The 17,899-nt window shown below is 35.0% G+C and overlaps 2 protein-coding genes across 4 annotated transcripts in view; both read right to left on the reverse strand.

Annotated features, from left to right (window-relative positions):
* LOC138700842 (eukaryotic translation initiation factor 4E transporter-like) overlaps positions 1-3,772 on the reverse strand; it is a 71,584-nt gene extending 67,812 nt beyond the window's left edge. The window contains exon 1 of one of the 3 annotated variants that reach the window (XM_069827196.1): positions 3,639-3,772. Coding sequence is in view for 1 of the 3 variants with exons in the window: in XM_069827194.1 (XP_069683295.1) it covers positions 3,264-3,321 (58 nt within the window). In the remaining 2 variants the exon portion in view is untranslated. Of the gene's footprint in view, positions 1-3,263; positions 3,600-3,638 lie in introns of those variants that run through there. The other 2 variants (XM_069827194.1, XM_069827195.1) reach the window with 2 other exon arrangements.
* A 488-nt stretch (positions 3,773-4,260) lies between these two features.
* D1 (D1 chromosomal protein) lies at positions 4,261-17,493 on the reverse strand. The gene is made up of 3 exons (XM_069827198.1): positions 16,681-17,493; positions 16,457-16,602; positions 4,261-5,007 (listed from the first exon to the last, which is right to left on the reverse strand). The coding sequence occupies exons 1-2, from the start codon at positions 17,376-17,378 to the stop codon at positions 16,593-16,595; spliced, it is 708 nt and encodes a 235-aa protein (XP_069683299.1). The 5' UTR covers positions 17,379-17,493; the 3' UTR covers positions 4,261-5,007; positions 16,457-16,592.
* Between the last annotated feature and the right edge of the window lie 406 nt (positions 17,494-17,899).

Consider the following 17,899-nt stretch of genomic DNA (forward strand, 5'->3'; position numbering starts at 1 on the left):
CATTATGTCGATGTAGATTTTGTTACTCGTACAGTGAAAAATTAGAGAAGGGAAAACGATTATGGATTAAAAAAAATACTCAAATCTAAATATATCATTTCTTTTTTCAAAAAGTTCAAGGGGGGAGGGTTCAAACTCGATAACCCCCCCTTGCGTACATCCCTGCAACTTACAGTAGGCTACATCTCACTCAACAATATGTGTCGGAGAAACAGCAATTGTTTGTATACATCTTAAGTCTGGATAGTGTAATATGTTACTAGTCAGTGATGTATGCACTGGACAGCAAAAGGAACTGGCCGCCCTACCCCATTATCTCCTGGCTTAGTTGCCTCATTAATGATGCCTTGTTGATGTCATTTATAAGGTTCAAACCTGTCTTCATAAACTAAACAACAACAACTATTTATGTGTCACTCATCAGAGGCATGAACAAAGAGATACAGATCTGCATATCTGAACACACACAAAACCAAAAACTTATTCATATAACAAGCCTAACAAGAAGTTGTAATTCATCATTAATGGTCAACAAAATAATGCGAAATGAAAAAAATACCTGAGCGGGGAATACAAATGAAAATGATTAAAACTGTAACAGAAATTAACAATTACTTCCAAAACATGTGGTGGATGTGCTTCTATTGAAGTTCGGAGATTTAAAGTTTTTACAGAGATTGAGTGGAACACATTACAGGCTAAACAAGTACATTCTTTTAAAAAACAACCCTTAAACCTCCATAGCTGTATGTTCCTCCAAACATCATGTGCTGACCTCCAGAAAAGAACGAAGCAATTTATGAAATTTGCACTGGTTCAAGAATTTATTTTACAATAAAGAAAACAGATGTCGGGAGAGTTAACAACAGCAGTCATCAGCACAGTGCACCCTCGGGATAGCGTCTCTTACCCGTGGATAAGACATTGCACTAGCGTGCATCCATGGCTGCCGGCGGTTATGCTTTCTGCCTCTTCCTTCTGCCTGACAGTGCACATTATGACACACTCACTACCCTTTACCCATTTCAGCTAGTGTTGATGACCACTGGTTTACGAAATACATACTAGGCCTATGCACAATTAATACACAAACACAGCAAATTTCACTATTTCCACCACAATTCAATATGTACAATGTGCATATGTTTGTGTGTTTACAACACTTCAAATTCCACCATTAACTTGGAATTTCTAAATTTGTCACCTGAGACTCAAACAGAACAGTAAATAATAAATACACAAACAGAAGATACCATACTTATGTGATTCCTACCTCCTTCCCTACTACAGTAGATCAGTTGGAAAAATCTTCGACCCAATAAGTTCTAAAGGAAATAATTAGTCTATGCAACAACACTCTTATTATTATGGTACATTTCTGGTTTCCATTTCAAAACAATTGCTGGCCTAGTCTACATCAAGTGACGAAATACAATGTTTTATTTCATAAGTTTATTGGAAAAGCAGAACCATTTCACAGTCCTTCCGACGAGAAGCCACAAAATAACTGAAATTTGATTCAGATCACGATTTCTACTGATAGGCCTAATAATGGACATTCAAACCAAATACACTTTTGAATCTTGACCTTAAGGAAACAATTAGCCTATATTAAACATTCGTTCTCCATTTTATTATGGAAATTATAAATACATAGGCCCTACTCTATTTTAGATACTAAGCCTACAAACTTTTCACTCACTAAAAGAAGAATATAGGATATTATATTCTGACATATGTATTCAATATACCTTCAAATATTCAGTGCTATTTATAGAGAATTTTGGATACTTTCTTAAAACAACAGTAGTCTGAAGTGGGTATCAAAGAAATACAGAATTATGTTCTGAAGATTAAAAAACATTAAGTCACACAAATTTTAGACAAGGCTCACACATATCTACAAATCATCAATTTTGGTGAAATTACGGAATACAAAAAATATTACAGTAATCCTTCTGTGAAACCATTCTCCTAGCAAATTGTAGCTCGGGAATGGAAAAAATTCTGTAAACTGTATTACAAATGTCCGACTCTATCTACAGTTCACAAGAAAAAGCGTTAAGAAATTAAGGCACTGGCAGTCGAAAAAAATAACTAAAAGTGAATAGCCTACGTATTCATCCCAATTATCAACTTCGATTAAGTTAAACCTATAAGATACGATCTAGTCTTTCACAACGCCAACAGTATTCGAATTCACGCACAATGCCATGAAACAAAGCTATACACCTAACCATTTTTTATTTAAAGACACATTTGAAGTGAAGCAGAGAGGTTTTATTTCCGATTGGTGCAATAAACAACCCTTGTACAACTACAGTACCGGTATATGAATACGTCATGCGCAATGGTTCTAGTAAACCATGGAAAAAAAAAAAAAAAAAAAGGAGCAAAAACAAATAATGACACATTAAAAACGGACATCAGCAACCAAGGCTATTTGCCCCCTAATATCCAGTTTTTTACACTGTAACTTTAAAAATATTATGCAAAGTTGTTTTACACTTTAACTACAAAAACACTGTTGAACTGTAGAAAAGAAAAAGCCACACAGTCAAAGTTAAAGGAAACCATGCTTATTCAATATCATTTGACTAACCATCAGTGAGGTTATTGTGAAAATTCTTTGTGAAGCTACATAAATACGCATTTGTAACGTAGCGATGCAGATGGTAAAATAAAGGCTATGTATTATTGATTTGATACAGGTAGTGAACAACTTTATGAATTAGCTTGCAATGCTATTCTTTATTTCGTTCGTAATGTAGACTAACGTTATAACTGACTACATTTAGGCCTACATTAAAAACTGTTTTCTTTGTATGCAAGTTACAGCCTTGCATATAATACCACACACGTAAATTTTATTGCACAACACCCAAATTGTTTCAAAACAATGTTTTCAGGTTAACGAAAGAAAAATATGCATACAGATTTCAAACGTATTTTTCAACTGTATTTATTGACATTTGTAATATATAAAACCTATTGTGGATATTTGCCTATACAATTATTTCCGTTACAAAATATTTGAAATTCAGTCATTACAGTCTACTATAAAATTACATTAACCCAAAAGATTATTAGCAAAATTGTATCATCCCTCACACAATTAACATCCCATTCGAATAATGTTTTCGCGATGTAAACAAACATGACAGCTGACACAAAATGCTGCCTTTGCTCGTATCGTTAAATGGGTTATTACTATATTTCAATTCACAGCTGAAATTTCATGTAACTAATGTAACTACTCTTACCTTCAGAAACTGAATCCTGTTTATCGTGACTCTTTCCCACACTATTGGAAACTGACATTCTGAAAACTGTTCTATTTGTATTTTAGCCTTCTGTTCTGCAAATTGGGCTACTGTTTTTATCACAGATTATTTTATTTTTAGTCTGTACATTCAGACACAAACACACAACACACTCACCGCTTAAAATCTAAATACAGACACACTTTTTGTGTCATCAACAAAGTATTAAAAAGTTAAAAGGGAAGCATTCTATAGAATTAATCACAAATAAATCCATACACTTAGAATCCACTGATGCAAAAATAGAAAATGTCCGCTCAGAAACCCAAGAACTGAAATTCTAAGATCGTAAGATCGACAGATATGCCAATTCACCTCGGCTAAATTAAATCCTGTAGTGGTTAATCGGCTACGAAGAAACATTCAAAATATTCCTTTTAAGCATGCCACCAGAAGGCTTTCAGTGCATGTCAACTCTCACGAGATTTAATAATAAAGTATCCAACAAAACAAATTCTTGCACAAAATGACATCTTTTCAAACTCTGTAATTGAAGTGCTTTGGTATGTGCATAGTAGTGCCATCTCTTGCGCAATTCAGGAACATATACTCTTGCAGCAGCTCCAACGCCATCTACATACGATATTAAAACTAGTACCCTTTTATTTTACGTCGCTGGATCAACATCTCAGGTTACTTAGCGTCTGAATGGAATGAAGGTGATAATACCGGTGAAATGAGTTCGGGGTTCAGCATCGAAAGTTACCCAACCTTTGCTCGTATTGTGTTGTGGGGGGGGGGGGGGGAGAGGAAAAAAAAAAACCCCTTGAACCAGGTACTTTGCTTCTACCAACATTCGAACCAAAGCCACACGGTTTCACAGTCAGACGCGCTAACCATTACTCCAAATGTGTAAACAATACACTAGTTATTTAACTTTAGGAAATCGTAGTAGGAAATAAGTTTTGAAATACTGTGCATAAATAATAGACAAATATATATATAAACAGACTTTATTTCACACAAAGTGACTCGAGCCTGACAACCATAATACAACAAATGAGATTCAATCTTCAAAATACACTGTAATTGAAAATGGAACTAAAGTACAGAATTGAACTATTAACTACGAATTGAATCTTTACAGACTGCACATATTCCAGTGCTTAATGAAAATGCTTAAAAATTGACTGTCACTTCAAACCATTTAATGGACGAAATACTTCTCATGCAACTTGAGCTTGTCTGTATTTTAAGAAACATTGGATTAAAACATTAAATCAGCTGATAGTTCTCACATGAAACATGGAGCACACTTTTACTCCAACCAGCCAACTTTAAATTAACAGAACGCTTCATGTACCAGCAAATAGCAAGTACAACCCTCAGAGTTGGTCCCATACAACTGGGGGACAGCTGTTTTAAACATACACACACCACCCCATATATGTCAAACATACAAAATTTTAAAAATGGAAGTTCAAATCAGAAACACGTAAAAGTATGTTGGAATGGCGAGGGGTTCACGGAAAATAGAAAACCTTCTGATGGTTCCATTAACATCAAAGTTGAGTGAGAACATTCATTCTTTCCACCCAACTTGTCATAAGATGGAATCAACCAGGAGGAAAACAGAAGTTTATCATCTACAACGTAGCTTTCAAAGATGCAATTAAGACTTCTGCTTCTGGAAATTTGTCCTTTCGGGGAGGTCCTTTTTCAATTCCACTCCAAAGCACAACATCTGCAACACACATCCCAAAGCATGTAAGAAAAACGAAGTTAAACTCACAATCCAATGACAATAAAAACAGACAAAAGGCCCTATTACATAATGTGATATCAAAAACTAGGGTTGCCAACTTTTTTTTTTAAATACATGAGACTAAGGATTCGCCACAATTTCACATAGAAAATTGACAAATCATTCAGTTTGGTTACTAAAAAAACAACTCTATATTTCGGCAGCTAGACTTAAATTAAGATTATTCTGAGACACAATTCTCGCATTGTAGTTGAAGTCAACTGCAGTTTGATTACACGTGTCGTGCTCCTGTTACGAATATCTGTCCAATTACTGTTCATCAGAAGAAACGTCCTTTTTAATCGGTATGCTTAAAACAAACTCGCTGTAACATTAACATGGTTTGATTTTAAATGGGCGAGCACTAAAAACCATTTCTGGCAAGATTATGTACCTTCTACAAAGACTGCAAATTTTATTGCATCTCTTGAACAACAAAATTAATTCATTATATAAATCATGCACGGCAAAATCAGATGTTTAGAACAAAGATTTTTACATTATGCAAAAATAAAGGAGAAAAATGCTCGAACATAAGAAAACTACGGGAGCCAGAAGACTAACAGAAATGTGGGACAAATATGCGAGATTCTGGGAAATATGGGAGTGTCAGTAACCCTATCAAAGACTAGCATTCAATCCTCTCGAACTGGAAATTAAGTATATATAGTAGGAAAAATATTTTTCATCCATGATCACTCTCACGTTCAATTATATAGTTTTTTCTTGTTCATTTTTTTTTTTTTTTTTTTTTTCCATTTTCACCCAAATACTGCAGACAATGTACTCTCATATCCAGTAGTCTTTGTCTCATAGGCAAAGTTTATTTTATGTTTTGAACAGGAACAGATTCAGTGATAGGAAGAAGTTGATCTTTCTTCAATGTGAGCACGTTAGTTTACACTGAGGCAATAGCACTTCTATGAGGCCTGATGCCTGAGGAAATCAGCTGCATCAGAGGAAGGGTCATCCTTAATGAAACAGCACAGTTGTGATGCATGGTCGACATTTCTAAATGCTTTCTCCTTTCACCCAACTACCATCAAATATAATCCTAAAAACACTTCTGAGAAAAAGCACAGAAACAAAGTAGATCTAGCTGCAGTAACAAAGAATCATACACAGGACCATTGCAATATATTACACATAAGCCATGTGAAGGAATGACCAACCAATAAATTTCATACTAACAAGTCTGTTCAGAGAAATATACTACTTGGCAATAAGCCATTCTTTCTGGAGGGACTAGTTAACGTTCACATGTGTGACCCTAATGATCAATGATATAAAACTCCTAGAACTCCGTCGTCCTCTATGAAATTCTCACATTTGTGCATCATTTCCTGCATAAGATCATAAACTATCTTCTGCTGAGATTCAAAGAAGTTTTGCTCCCTAGATGAAATTTTTATAACCCTACAAGCAGAACATATTGTGCTCATAACATGGCAGCAGATTCTTGCAATTACAAAAATTCATGCATGTTAACTCCATAGTAGTATCATATTGATAGCCGTCCAAATCTTGGATTTAACATATCGGCATCCTAATCAATTCAAAGGAACAAAAGATGAAAATTTAAATTAATGTTAGAAATATGCATATTAAAATTTAATGCTCTGCAACAAGATGTGGTAGCTCTCAATACAATAAGAATTTAATGAAAAAATAAATAATATACAGTATTATCAAGATGAACAGAGAGGTGATTGATGATGATGAATGAAGATTTTAAAATAGTTCATGCACTGTCTGAAGAGTCTTTTCAGAAACCTTTAATTTGGGAATTGTTCCCCACGCACCAAACTTAAGTCCAATGAATTCTGCTGCAGTCACATCACAAACATGGAAACTTGACTGTTGTGAACCACATGAAAGGTACTTCACATGCAGGAAGTCTGCAACTTTAACACCGCTACAAGTACAGAATCCCAAAGTTATTGCTGTCAAATCAGTTCACAGTTACAGACTTTCAAGACATTTTCCTTCGGGGGGAGGGAGGGGGGAAGCCAGATGTTTACAAAAATTTCACAATCCTGTTCAGTTGTGATATGTGTGAGCAAATGATAGATTTCACATGAGTTTTAACAATATGCATCTTGATCTCAATTCAATAGGAAGCCTACTGACATGTAAAATGCTTCACATAAGATATCATTTATGGAATACTTGCAGTTTAATCAATTCAAGAGTCTCCAAGACTGTAGTAGATGTCAGTATCTGTATATTTTGACACAATAGAAGGACGAAATCGAAGCATATGGTATATAAACAATTTGTTACTTCCGTTTAATGACTGAACTGCTTTCATATAGAGTATTATTAATCTTTTGGTGTCCTGCAGCTTCTATTAACCTTCCATAACTAAATTTTGAGTACCATTGCAATACATAAAATTACCTAATGCGTTACAAACAAAACGTGAGATGTACAGCTACACATACATCATATATCCAACTCTGTGGCAAAATTGGACAAAACTCACTGCTCTTACATTAACATTTACTGTACAAATTGGGTGTCCCGAAAGTCCATGCATTAAATTTGGTAGAAGAGGTCGAAACAAATATTTATGTCAGACAGTTTAGGATCGGCATCAAGTCTCAAAGCACGTCAACCTGCTGGAGAGAGCTATTGCCTACCCACAACTGAACTCTGAATACAGCCTACAGCAACGAAGCAAAGATCTCAGGGATAGCCACACGACTTTACTTAATGTTTTATACTCTACTTGTCCACTTTCAATAAGAGAGATCACATTCAACCCAGGAAGCAGCATTTACAACAGACTGTACCTCCACTTGGCTCTTTCAGATGATGTTTGCATGATAGCAAGATCTTTTAAGGAATTTGAAGGATGAGCAAGAGATATTGGCAATGAAAGCAATGCAAAATTGGTCAAATGTAACACCAAAGTTAAAAACAAAGAGACTCAAGTACAACTAGGCGATTACAAATTTGAGAAGACAAAAACTTTTAAATATCTAGGTTCCCATATTACAGAGAAAAATGATACAAGTTTGGAAATATAAACAAGGCTACTATCTGGGAATAAATGTTATTCATTACAAAATATTATATAAAAAAAAGGGGGACAAAAATCTATCACGAAAAGTTAAAATATATGTATACAAAACTATAGTATGACCCAGTATAATGTATGAAAGCAAAACTTGGATGCTTACAAAAGGGGTGAAAGACAAATATATGGGAAAGAAAACTGCCGAGAAGAATTTTTGAATCAATAAACGACAGAGAGGTGTAGAACAAGAACAAATAAAGAAATTTAGAACTCTGTAACGAAATGAACTTAGTAACATCAACCAAGGTGCAGAGGTTAAAGTGGTTGGGGCATGTATACAGAATGCCTGAAAGCACTGCATGGTAAACCAGGAGGAAGAGTTTGAGGAAGACCACATGCAGGATGAATTGGAGTGGAAGATGGGAGTAAAGAGAGGGAGAAGACAAGTAGAGGTCAGAAGTACCTGGAAGGACATGCTGTATGCAGGGTGGCCAAGGTTCTACAAGAACTTTAGCGCCACAGTGTATGTGTGTCCACTTTCATTTACGAAATCTTCAATTTTGGCCCTATTTACATCTACTCTAGACCCATTTAGAATGTATCACATTGGTAAGTCGCATCAAGTCTATCATGTTCAGCTTCCTTAACCAAACTGAAGTAACTTTGAATACAGTATTCAAGAGAAGAACATAAAACATATTGTTTATGCGTGTGAAATGTTTACAGCTTCTGCATACTTAAGAAATTCAGTTTCAATTGGAAATATTTTTCCCCTCTTTTTGGAAGAAATATATAATTTCTTTGCTGTGATAATTTTGTCCCCCCACCCCATAGTTGGAGAAATCCATAAGAGTTGGCACTTTTGCATCTGGAACACTCGACAGTGCATAGCGTCCTCACTCTTGGAACGCAATTAAAATCTACATCAACAGGAGTTCTCTACTTCTGGTCGTGAAAGGAATGACTTGGACCAATAGTGACTACTGCTGAACCACAGAGTTCAATCAATATGTTCTTTGAAATAACAGTAACAATTGAAAGTACAACTTTTCCTTTCACTAGTAAAAAGATCAATACAAGATACTGTACTTTTTCTGTCTCTCTGAAATAACAGTAACAATTGGAAGTACAACTTTTCCTTTCACCAGTAAAAAGATCAATACAAGATACTATACTTTTTCTGTCTCTCTGAAATAACAGTAACAATTGAAAGTACAACTTTTCCTTTCACTAGTAAAAAGATCAATACAAGATACTGTACTTTTTCTGTCTCTTTGAAATAACAGTAACAATTGAAAGTACAACTTTTCCTTTCGCCAGTAAAAAGATCAATACAAGATACTGTACTTTTTCTGTCTCTCTGAAATAACAGTAACAATTGAAAGTACAACTTTTCCTTTCACTAGTAAAAAGATCAATACAAGATACTGTACTTTTTCTGTCTCTTTGAAATAACAGTAACAATTGAAAGTACAACTTTTCCTTTCGCCAGTAAAAAGATCAATACAAGATACTGTACTTTTTCTGTCTCTCTGAAATAACAGTAACAATTGAAAATACAACTTTTCCTTTCACTAGTAAAAAGATCAATACAAGATACTATACTTTTTCTGTCTCTCTGAAATAACAGTAACAATTGAAAGTACAACTTTTCCTTTCACCAGTAAAAAGATCAATACAAGATACTATACTTTTTCTGTCTCTCTGAAATAACAGTAACAATTGAAAGTACAACTTTTCCTTTCACTAGTAAAAAGATCAATACAAGATACTATACTTTTTCTGTCTCTTTGAAATAACAGTAACTATTGAAAGTACAACTTTTCCTTTCACCAGTAAAAAGATCAATACAAGATACTATACTTTTTCTGTCTCTCTGAAATAACAGTAACAATTGAAAGTACAACTTTTCCTTTCACCAGTAAAAAGATCAATACAAGATACTATACTTTTTCTGTCTCTCTGAAATAACAGTAACAATTGAAAGTACAACTTTTCCTTTCACCAGTAAAAAGATCAATACAAGATACTATACTTTTTCTGTCTCTCTGAAATAACAGTAACAATTGAAAGTACAACTTTTCCTTTCACCAGTAAAAAGATCAATACAAGATACTATACTTTTTCTGTCTCTTTGAAATAACAGTAACAATTGAAAGTACAACTTTTCCTTTCACCAGTAAAAAGATCAATACAAGATACTATACTTTTTCTGTCTCTCTGAAATAACAGTAACAATTGAAAGTACAACTTTTCCTTTCGCCAGTAAAAAGATCAATACAAGATACTGTACTTTTTCTGTCTCTCTGAAATAACAGTAACAATTGAAAGTACAACTTTTTTTTTTCACTAGTAAAAAGATCAATACAAGATACTTCTTCTGTCTGACACAGATTTAGGCTCTTGGTTCTGTTCCACCACACATAAGATACTATTTGCTGATATATCAGTAATACTTTTCTAAGTATAGAATAAATATACAGAAGTGCACAACAAATGCTTTTGTGGAACAATTTTCTCGTTTGTATTTATTTGGGTAAAATCTATAATCCAGATAATTTGAATCACTACGCGAACGAGAAAGTGTATATAATACAGAGCCTCAAAGAACAAACACCTAACATTAAAAAGGGTGACTCCCTTTCCCAGGTTCCTCTTCTTTCTTGTCTCGTCCAGCTCTGTTAACCATCACATTTCATTGCAGACTCCCATCATACTTACCACTGATGCTGGTAGGATTTCCAAACAGAAGCAGTTGTAATGAAAATCAAATGTTTCCCATAAATTGTCATATGTTGGAGCCGATATAGGGGGCCAAAACAATATGCAAGTTGTGGTTCGTTAAAAAAAGGAGTTAAATTAATACCAAATACAACAAAGTTACAAGGATTACAATGTTGTATAAACAATGATACTGTGCAAGGATGCCAGGAATTTAGTGAACTGGTTGCAAGGCTTGCATTAGGTTCTAGGCACCACTGTGTCACAGATGATACCAATCAGTGGTGTACGCAGAATTGTCAGGGGGGGAGGGGTCAATATTAAAATTGCTTTCAATTTATATTTTCGGTATTTAAAATGTTGTGTATTATTATTATTATTATTAGTATCATCATCATCAGCTGAGTTTTCACAGGGGATGCGAAACTAGTTCCAGGAACAACGTTCGCGAAACATCGTCATGCTGCAGCTGCAAAGCAGCATTTATTTGTCAATGTAAAATTTCAATAACCTCAGAGAATTACTGTAAGACTTTTTGCTAAAAATTATAAAATTGAGTTTTTCGGTATTAAAAATATGAACTGTCAAATTCACAAAATGTTAAACGAACGTTTCACAATAAAGTCAGAACTCTAATGAATAGATGAATAGGCACCGCTCTTAAAATGTTTAAAATCAACGAAGCACAGTATTTAACTGCACAGCAGAACTGTCAAAACAACCTTTCCAACATGTTTCACAAGTTAAATTTCACATTGTGTCGGCTTCATTTTATTACAAGATCGGTACTGGACAGTAAGTCTCTCTGTAATAAAGATATCATTGTTATAATTCGAATGTGTTGCAGCACCACGCACAGGGATTATATTGAAGGATGAGTAGGAATACTATGCCTTATGTCGATGTAGATTTTGTTACTCTGACAGTGAAAAATTAAAGGTGAAACCCTCATGGACAAAAACACTTCTATAAATGTCATTTTTTTTCAAAAAGTTCAAGGGGGGGGGGGGGGAGTTCAAATCTGATAACCTCCCCCTTGCATACACCCCTGATCCCAATTCTCGTGTCATATCTGGTTTGACTCATCCAATTTGACTTCGAGTAACAGCTTGAATTTAACACATTACTGGGTCGAGAAATACTCCCAAAATATTTTAATATGTGAACTTAACCAAGTCAAACCTTTTGTGAAATGGTGTAAGTTTTGTCATGAGCTGTTACGAAATTGTGGCACATGAAAGAAAAATATGTAGAGTGAAAGATATTAAAAAAAAAAATCCTTGTTCAGAAACAAAAAGTACTGCCATAACAAACATCCAAAAGCAACGGGTTAGAAATGAGGTTATAGAGTGACCAAGTTGTCCTGTACAGTGCTGAAACACGACAGAAATGGAATAAGCATCTACCATTGTAAAAATTCGTCTGCTTACAACGTTGTGTATACGGAGATAAGAGCTACAAAAAAAATATTATACATACTGTATATGTATATATATATATATATATATATATATATATATACCTCTTGTGTGTGCTGCACATAACTGCAATATCAAAAGAAAAAAGACAACTGATATATCATATTTCAGGCAAATTTTATGATAAATCTTACGATTGAACTAAAAATATTTTCACTATATTATATTAGATTTATCTGAATACAAAATGAATTGCAAAATAAATTTTATGAAGTCCATAGTTTTGTTAATTAGCATTTTTTCATGCGTAAATATGTAACAAAGCCCGGCATGCTATGTGGTGTGTACAGTATTTTTCTTTTCTTGCAGATTCCCTTTGGGGGGGGGGGGAACTGGTGATATAGTGGGTAATAAATATAAAACAAGACAAACGGTGTCCCTCCAAGCATAACTTTTTGTGTTCACAACACTTGGAAGATAAATATACAGAGTACAACTCCAAAAAAAGACGCATTCTACCCACTGCAGTACCTACAATTTATTTTCCTGCTCATCTCCAGAAAAAACAACACAATAGACCTTTGCCAAAAGAACGGCAAAATATGGTAGCTATCAATGTTAGGAATACAACACCAGTACCAGAGTCTGTGTCCATAAATATGGAATTGAATTCTTCAGGTAGGCCTAAATATATGGTAAAATATTAAAATTATATTTCGACACTGGCATCCTTCATTTCTGCTCCTTGTGTCCTTACTGCTTATAGAAGAAGACGAGCAGTAGCTTATAAAACGTAGGCCTATTTCGAAGACAAACGATAAACCAAATAAATGGTTCACTAGTAATGGACTTACACTAAATAAGTATAAAACCACTACAACTCAGTTTCAAACCCAGTTAAAAACTAATAGCAATAAAATATTAAAATTGTATTTCAACACTTGCATCCAAAATTCCACAAACTCTCGGGTAGACCATATTGTTAGTATTTTGACTGAAAGGACATGAAAGAACATAATTAAGCACCTAGTGCAATAATGGGGTAAGTATGAATGTAATTTTCAAAAAAGATTGTAATAAATTCAATGTTTTTATAATGCGTTATCTCGTTTCAAGATTTACAATTATGCTAGATTTCCTGTCAGAAGTTTCTTTGAGATTTCTTTGCAATTAACCTGCTTTAGATTTTCGAAAATTTTCCTCCTATCATCACCTACGAAAACATAAATTTACAGCATTTAAGTAATCAACCTTGAAAGTCACTATTAATTTCAATTCAAAATGAACACAATGAGTGACGTCCTTAATTTAACAGTAAATAAATAATCAATATAGAGTTCGCAATAATGAATTTACCCGAAAGTTTGTGCATTCCATAACTGAGGACCGTTTTTGCAAAACTTGCTAACTGCAAAATTTGCAAAATTGAGATTTTAGTGGATTCGTTAACATAAAGCAGGCCTCTACACGATGTTAAAGTTATCTTAGTAAAATTGAATTATTTCTCTTCATTGTAGTGTGTCAAAGTGTGATGGTTGCATCTATAACCTACTCGTCTCCATTCAGTTTTTTGTGTCTCCTGTAAAATTTAGTTTTTTTTTTCAGTTAGCAAAGTTTTGCAAAAACAATCCTCAATTCTTAATACTGGTATAGGCTTTGTTGAAATGTGATTTAATATTGAAATGACAAGTAGAAATAAATTGGATGGGACACAGTAAACAAGCAATTCTTTCGTCTTCAACAACAAAATAATCATATTCCCATTTCCTTTGGAAGTAGTATTTCTTTACGGGTTTAGATTTTACAATGTTCCAGTTCTCTTTAAACTGCAGTACACTTATTTATCTAACCATCCATCCATCCATCCATCTATCTCTGTCTGTCTATTTATTTATTTGGCTGGAATGCATTACAATGTTGAATGACAGCACTGACATCCGATCGTATAGCTATCACTCACTTATCATCGTACAATTCATTTATCGTCCTATTACTAGTAAAACCAGTTAAGACCAGTAATACAAGTTTTTTAAGAACAGGAATTAAAACTTTATTAATGCACGAAAAATCATAATAAATTCTTCAAATAAAGTAATTCGTTTGATGCCTGCATGCAACATTTCGGACTTATTTCATTTTAGTAGAATACAGAGCACGGAAAGACAAGTTGGCGACTGTACTTAACTTACTTTACACAAAAAGTGGATTTAATTGGCCCTACTAGTAATAAGACGATATATACATAGGTAGACCTTCTTACATTATATGCACACATACATTTTAAAATTTATTTTACATGTCTTTTAATTTATTTATTTCCCCCATTCATTTTTCTTTTCCTTTCTAAAGGTATGTTCCTAAGGATTTTATTATCTGTTCATTTGTAATTCTTGATAATGTATTGTATACCTGCCGCCACATTGATGCAGCCGACCATAACTAGAACGTCATGACCACACTGGTAGAAAAGGTGGGTGGGGTAAGAAAGGGGAGTAAAGCAGTCGCTCTTGGGAGCTACAGTTCTGCAGATCTGGATTAGACACTGAATAAGAGCCGTCGAAAAAAAAAGTCATAGTGAAAACGGGAAAATTTCAGTATACGGATTCCTCACTGACAATATCTTTAAATAGGTACTAAAAAGAGCAGATTTGTCTGCGTTTGTCGAATGCGCATCAACATGCTTACGGAAAGGCACTTTTTCAGTGCCATTAATTTATTTTGTGCGCACAAGGTTGGAATTTTGAAGTAAGAGGGAAAGGAAGGAAGCAGTGTTCTGAAATGTATCCCAAAAACTATCATACAGGCCATGATCGACAGGATCATCTTCATTGTCTGCGCATGCGCGGACTTGAGTAATAAAAACCTAAACTAACCAAACCTAACCTTCGTATAATATACAAGGGATTATGATTTGATCTGGAATATACACAAGAAAATAAATTCAAGGATCACGCTGCCACTGCATGAAAGGTCCGCACAGCAAAACTGTTCCTGTCGCGAGCCCCTCACATAAGCCACGGACTTGCAATATTTACGCAAATACATCTTATCGTTAACAATGGTGCTATCTCTCAGTAATGTTCAAAACGAATGACGTAGAGAGAGAGAGAAATAAATTTCTCCTTCTAACAACGCCACAGACAAACGTCATGTCCTCATGTTGGCGACATTGTGTATTTAGTTCAATTTGGTCGTAATCGTAATGGCACGTAGCAAATTCTCCGGTTTAGCGAAAAAAAACCTCAACCCAACTTGTCACTGAGCCTCGATTATATCATTGATGTTCGTCATAAGTAGTGATCAAGGTTTTCTACCAAATTACCAAAAATCCCTTATAAATTGAACGATTTTCACTTCCGGGTGATTTTAAAGATACGATGTCATATCAGTTAAATAATCCTCTCACTTAATCCACCAACCTTGTTATATACCTCGGCTTAATGTCGTTTAGTTATTTCCTCATTTAACCCATAAAGTATGTATGTGATAAGGTTAGTGAGTTAAAAGAAATTATTTAAGTGATATGACATACCTCTAAAATTACCCACTTCCGAAATCACCGGAACTACCTCAGCACTAAAATTCATTATAATTCAAATAACGCAAAAGCAGCAGATGGGCCTATTAAATATTTCGGTAATTTCCCAGAAGATGCCGGTCCTTTACACGGTATATCACAAGGTTAGTGGGTTAGTTGAGATATCTAAGTGACGTGATTTCAATTGCAATCTTTTCATATATTTCTCGCTCTCACATCACTTGGACAAGCGTCCATGAAGACAAAGTGGAGATTCAAAAAAAACTAAAGGGAAGCTGAAAGATAAAGGAAATGGTGTACAAGAATCTCAGAGAAGGGGGGGGGGGCAGAGAGAGCAGCTAAAAATTGCGTAAATATGACTGATGAAGCTGAAGATACAGAACAGAAGCCAACAAAAGGATGAGGAAGGAAGCCTGCTAATAAAGACATCGGTGGTGATGGCGATGTAGAACCTGCTGCTAAAAAGTCTCAATTAACCTACTAACCTTGTAAAAGACCAGAGTCTTCTCGGAAATTAGCAATTTTTCTTTTTTAATTCACTAAGTTAGTACATTAAATGCACTTTTTTTTATGATCCAGGTAAGTTACCATATTTTGATGCTGTTAAAATATTTCTTGCGTACGGTATTACAAAATTGGGCTCTGAAGATTATACAGTACTTAACTACTAGTCCATGCCATGTGTCTTACCTGAACCATTACTTTTGATGAGAACAAATTCAAAAGATCCTCGCCTAGGTACATTCGAATTTAACGTCACTTCAATGTTTGGCCACAGAGCTTTTAAGGCGTCAATCAGCTCCACAGCCCGGCGTCGGTACACTTGTCAAGATTTACTGAAAAAAAAAAGTGACCATGTAACTAATAAGAAAAAGGTGATACGGTTAAATTAACACAACGTGTCCTCTACTTACCAGTGCTCAACGGCAATTCTAAGCTCTTTCCCTTTAATGTCTGCCATATCAACATTTGCGTCCGCGTCATCACCATTCTCTGCTCCACTGTCTTCCTTTTCATCCGCTTCTTTATTCTTGGTTGCGCCCTTTGGTGGTCGGCCTTTGCGTTTGGTTTGAGCTTCACTACCATCTTCTTTCTTGGGTCGGCCTCGAGACTTCTTTGCAGCAGGTTCTACATCGCCATCACCACCGATGTCTTTATTAGCAGGCTTCCTTCCTCGTCCCTTTGTTGGCTTCTGTTCTGTATCTTCAGCTTCATCAGTCATATTCAGGCCCTTTTTAGCTGCTCTCTCTGCCCCCCTTCTCTGAGATTCTTGTACACCATTTCCTTTATCTTTCAGCTTCCCTTTAGTTTTTTTTGAATCTCCACTTTCTGTCTTCTTGGACGCTTGTCCACGTTTTGATGTAGATTTTGATTCATCTTCATCTTCACTAGCTGAACCTGCTTCATTTTGATCATCTTCTAGATCATTCTTGGCTGATTTGCTTTTCACCGGAGCTTCAGTTTGTTCTGCAGCGGCTTTAGATTTTGCACCTCTTCCTTTCTTTTTTGCAAGTGCTTGTTCTTCAACTTCCTGCTCTTCTACATGTCCCTCATTCTCTTCTACATCTGTTGCAGGTTTCGTTGTAACTCGCTTCCCTTTCTTGGCCGGCATTGTGAAATATATATACAATTATAAACGCTACTTTACCCCACAAATCTTAACAACCAAAATTCAAGCACGAGAACAACGCAGAACGACGGCTTGAACGGTGACCGACAAGACTCATGGGAAATACGCGGGATCAATCTGCCTTTGCTATTGGTTAATTCAAAATCGATAGACAAAGACATTCGAATGCTTTCCATTCACATTTAATGGAACTCCCAAAGATTGTTCTTTCTGCTCACTTATGGGTCTTGCAACTATATAGTGCTAAATAGACGACTGTGATCACCCGATAGCAAATAGATAGTAGGAAATTTTATGTTTCTTCTGGAATTAATGATGTTTTGTTTAGTCGTTTTCAATTATTTATAATTATGTTATTTCTTTTTCTTGTTAGGAAGACGACAAAGACTTTTTCTCTCCCTCTTCCACTGTTTCCTTTTTTTCCATTATAATTGTTTACCTACCATTTACTAAAAAACAACAATTTTGTGGTAAGCTTTGTCTAGGAAGCCTTCACTTGGAGG

This window comes from Periplaneta americana, chromosome 6, assembly GCF_040183065.1.
Source record: "Periplaneta americana isolate PAMFEO1 chromosome 6, P.americana_PAMFEO1_priV1, whole genome shotgun sequence".
Taxonomy (NCBI): domain Eukaryota; kingdom Metazoa; phylum Arthropoda; class Insecta; order Blattodea; family Blattidae; genus Periplaneta; species Periplaneta americana.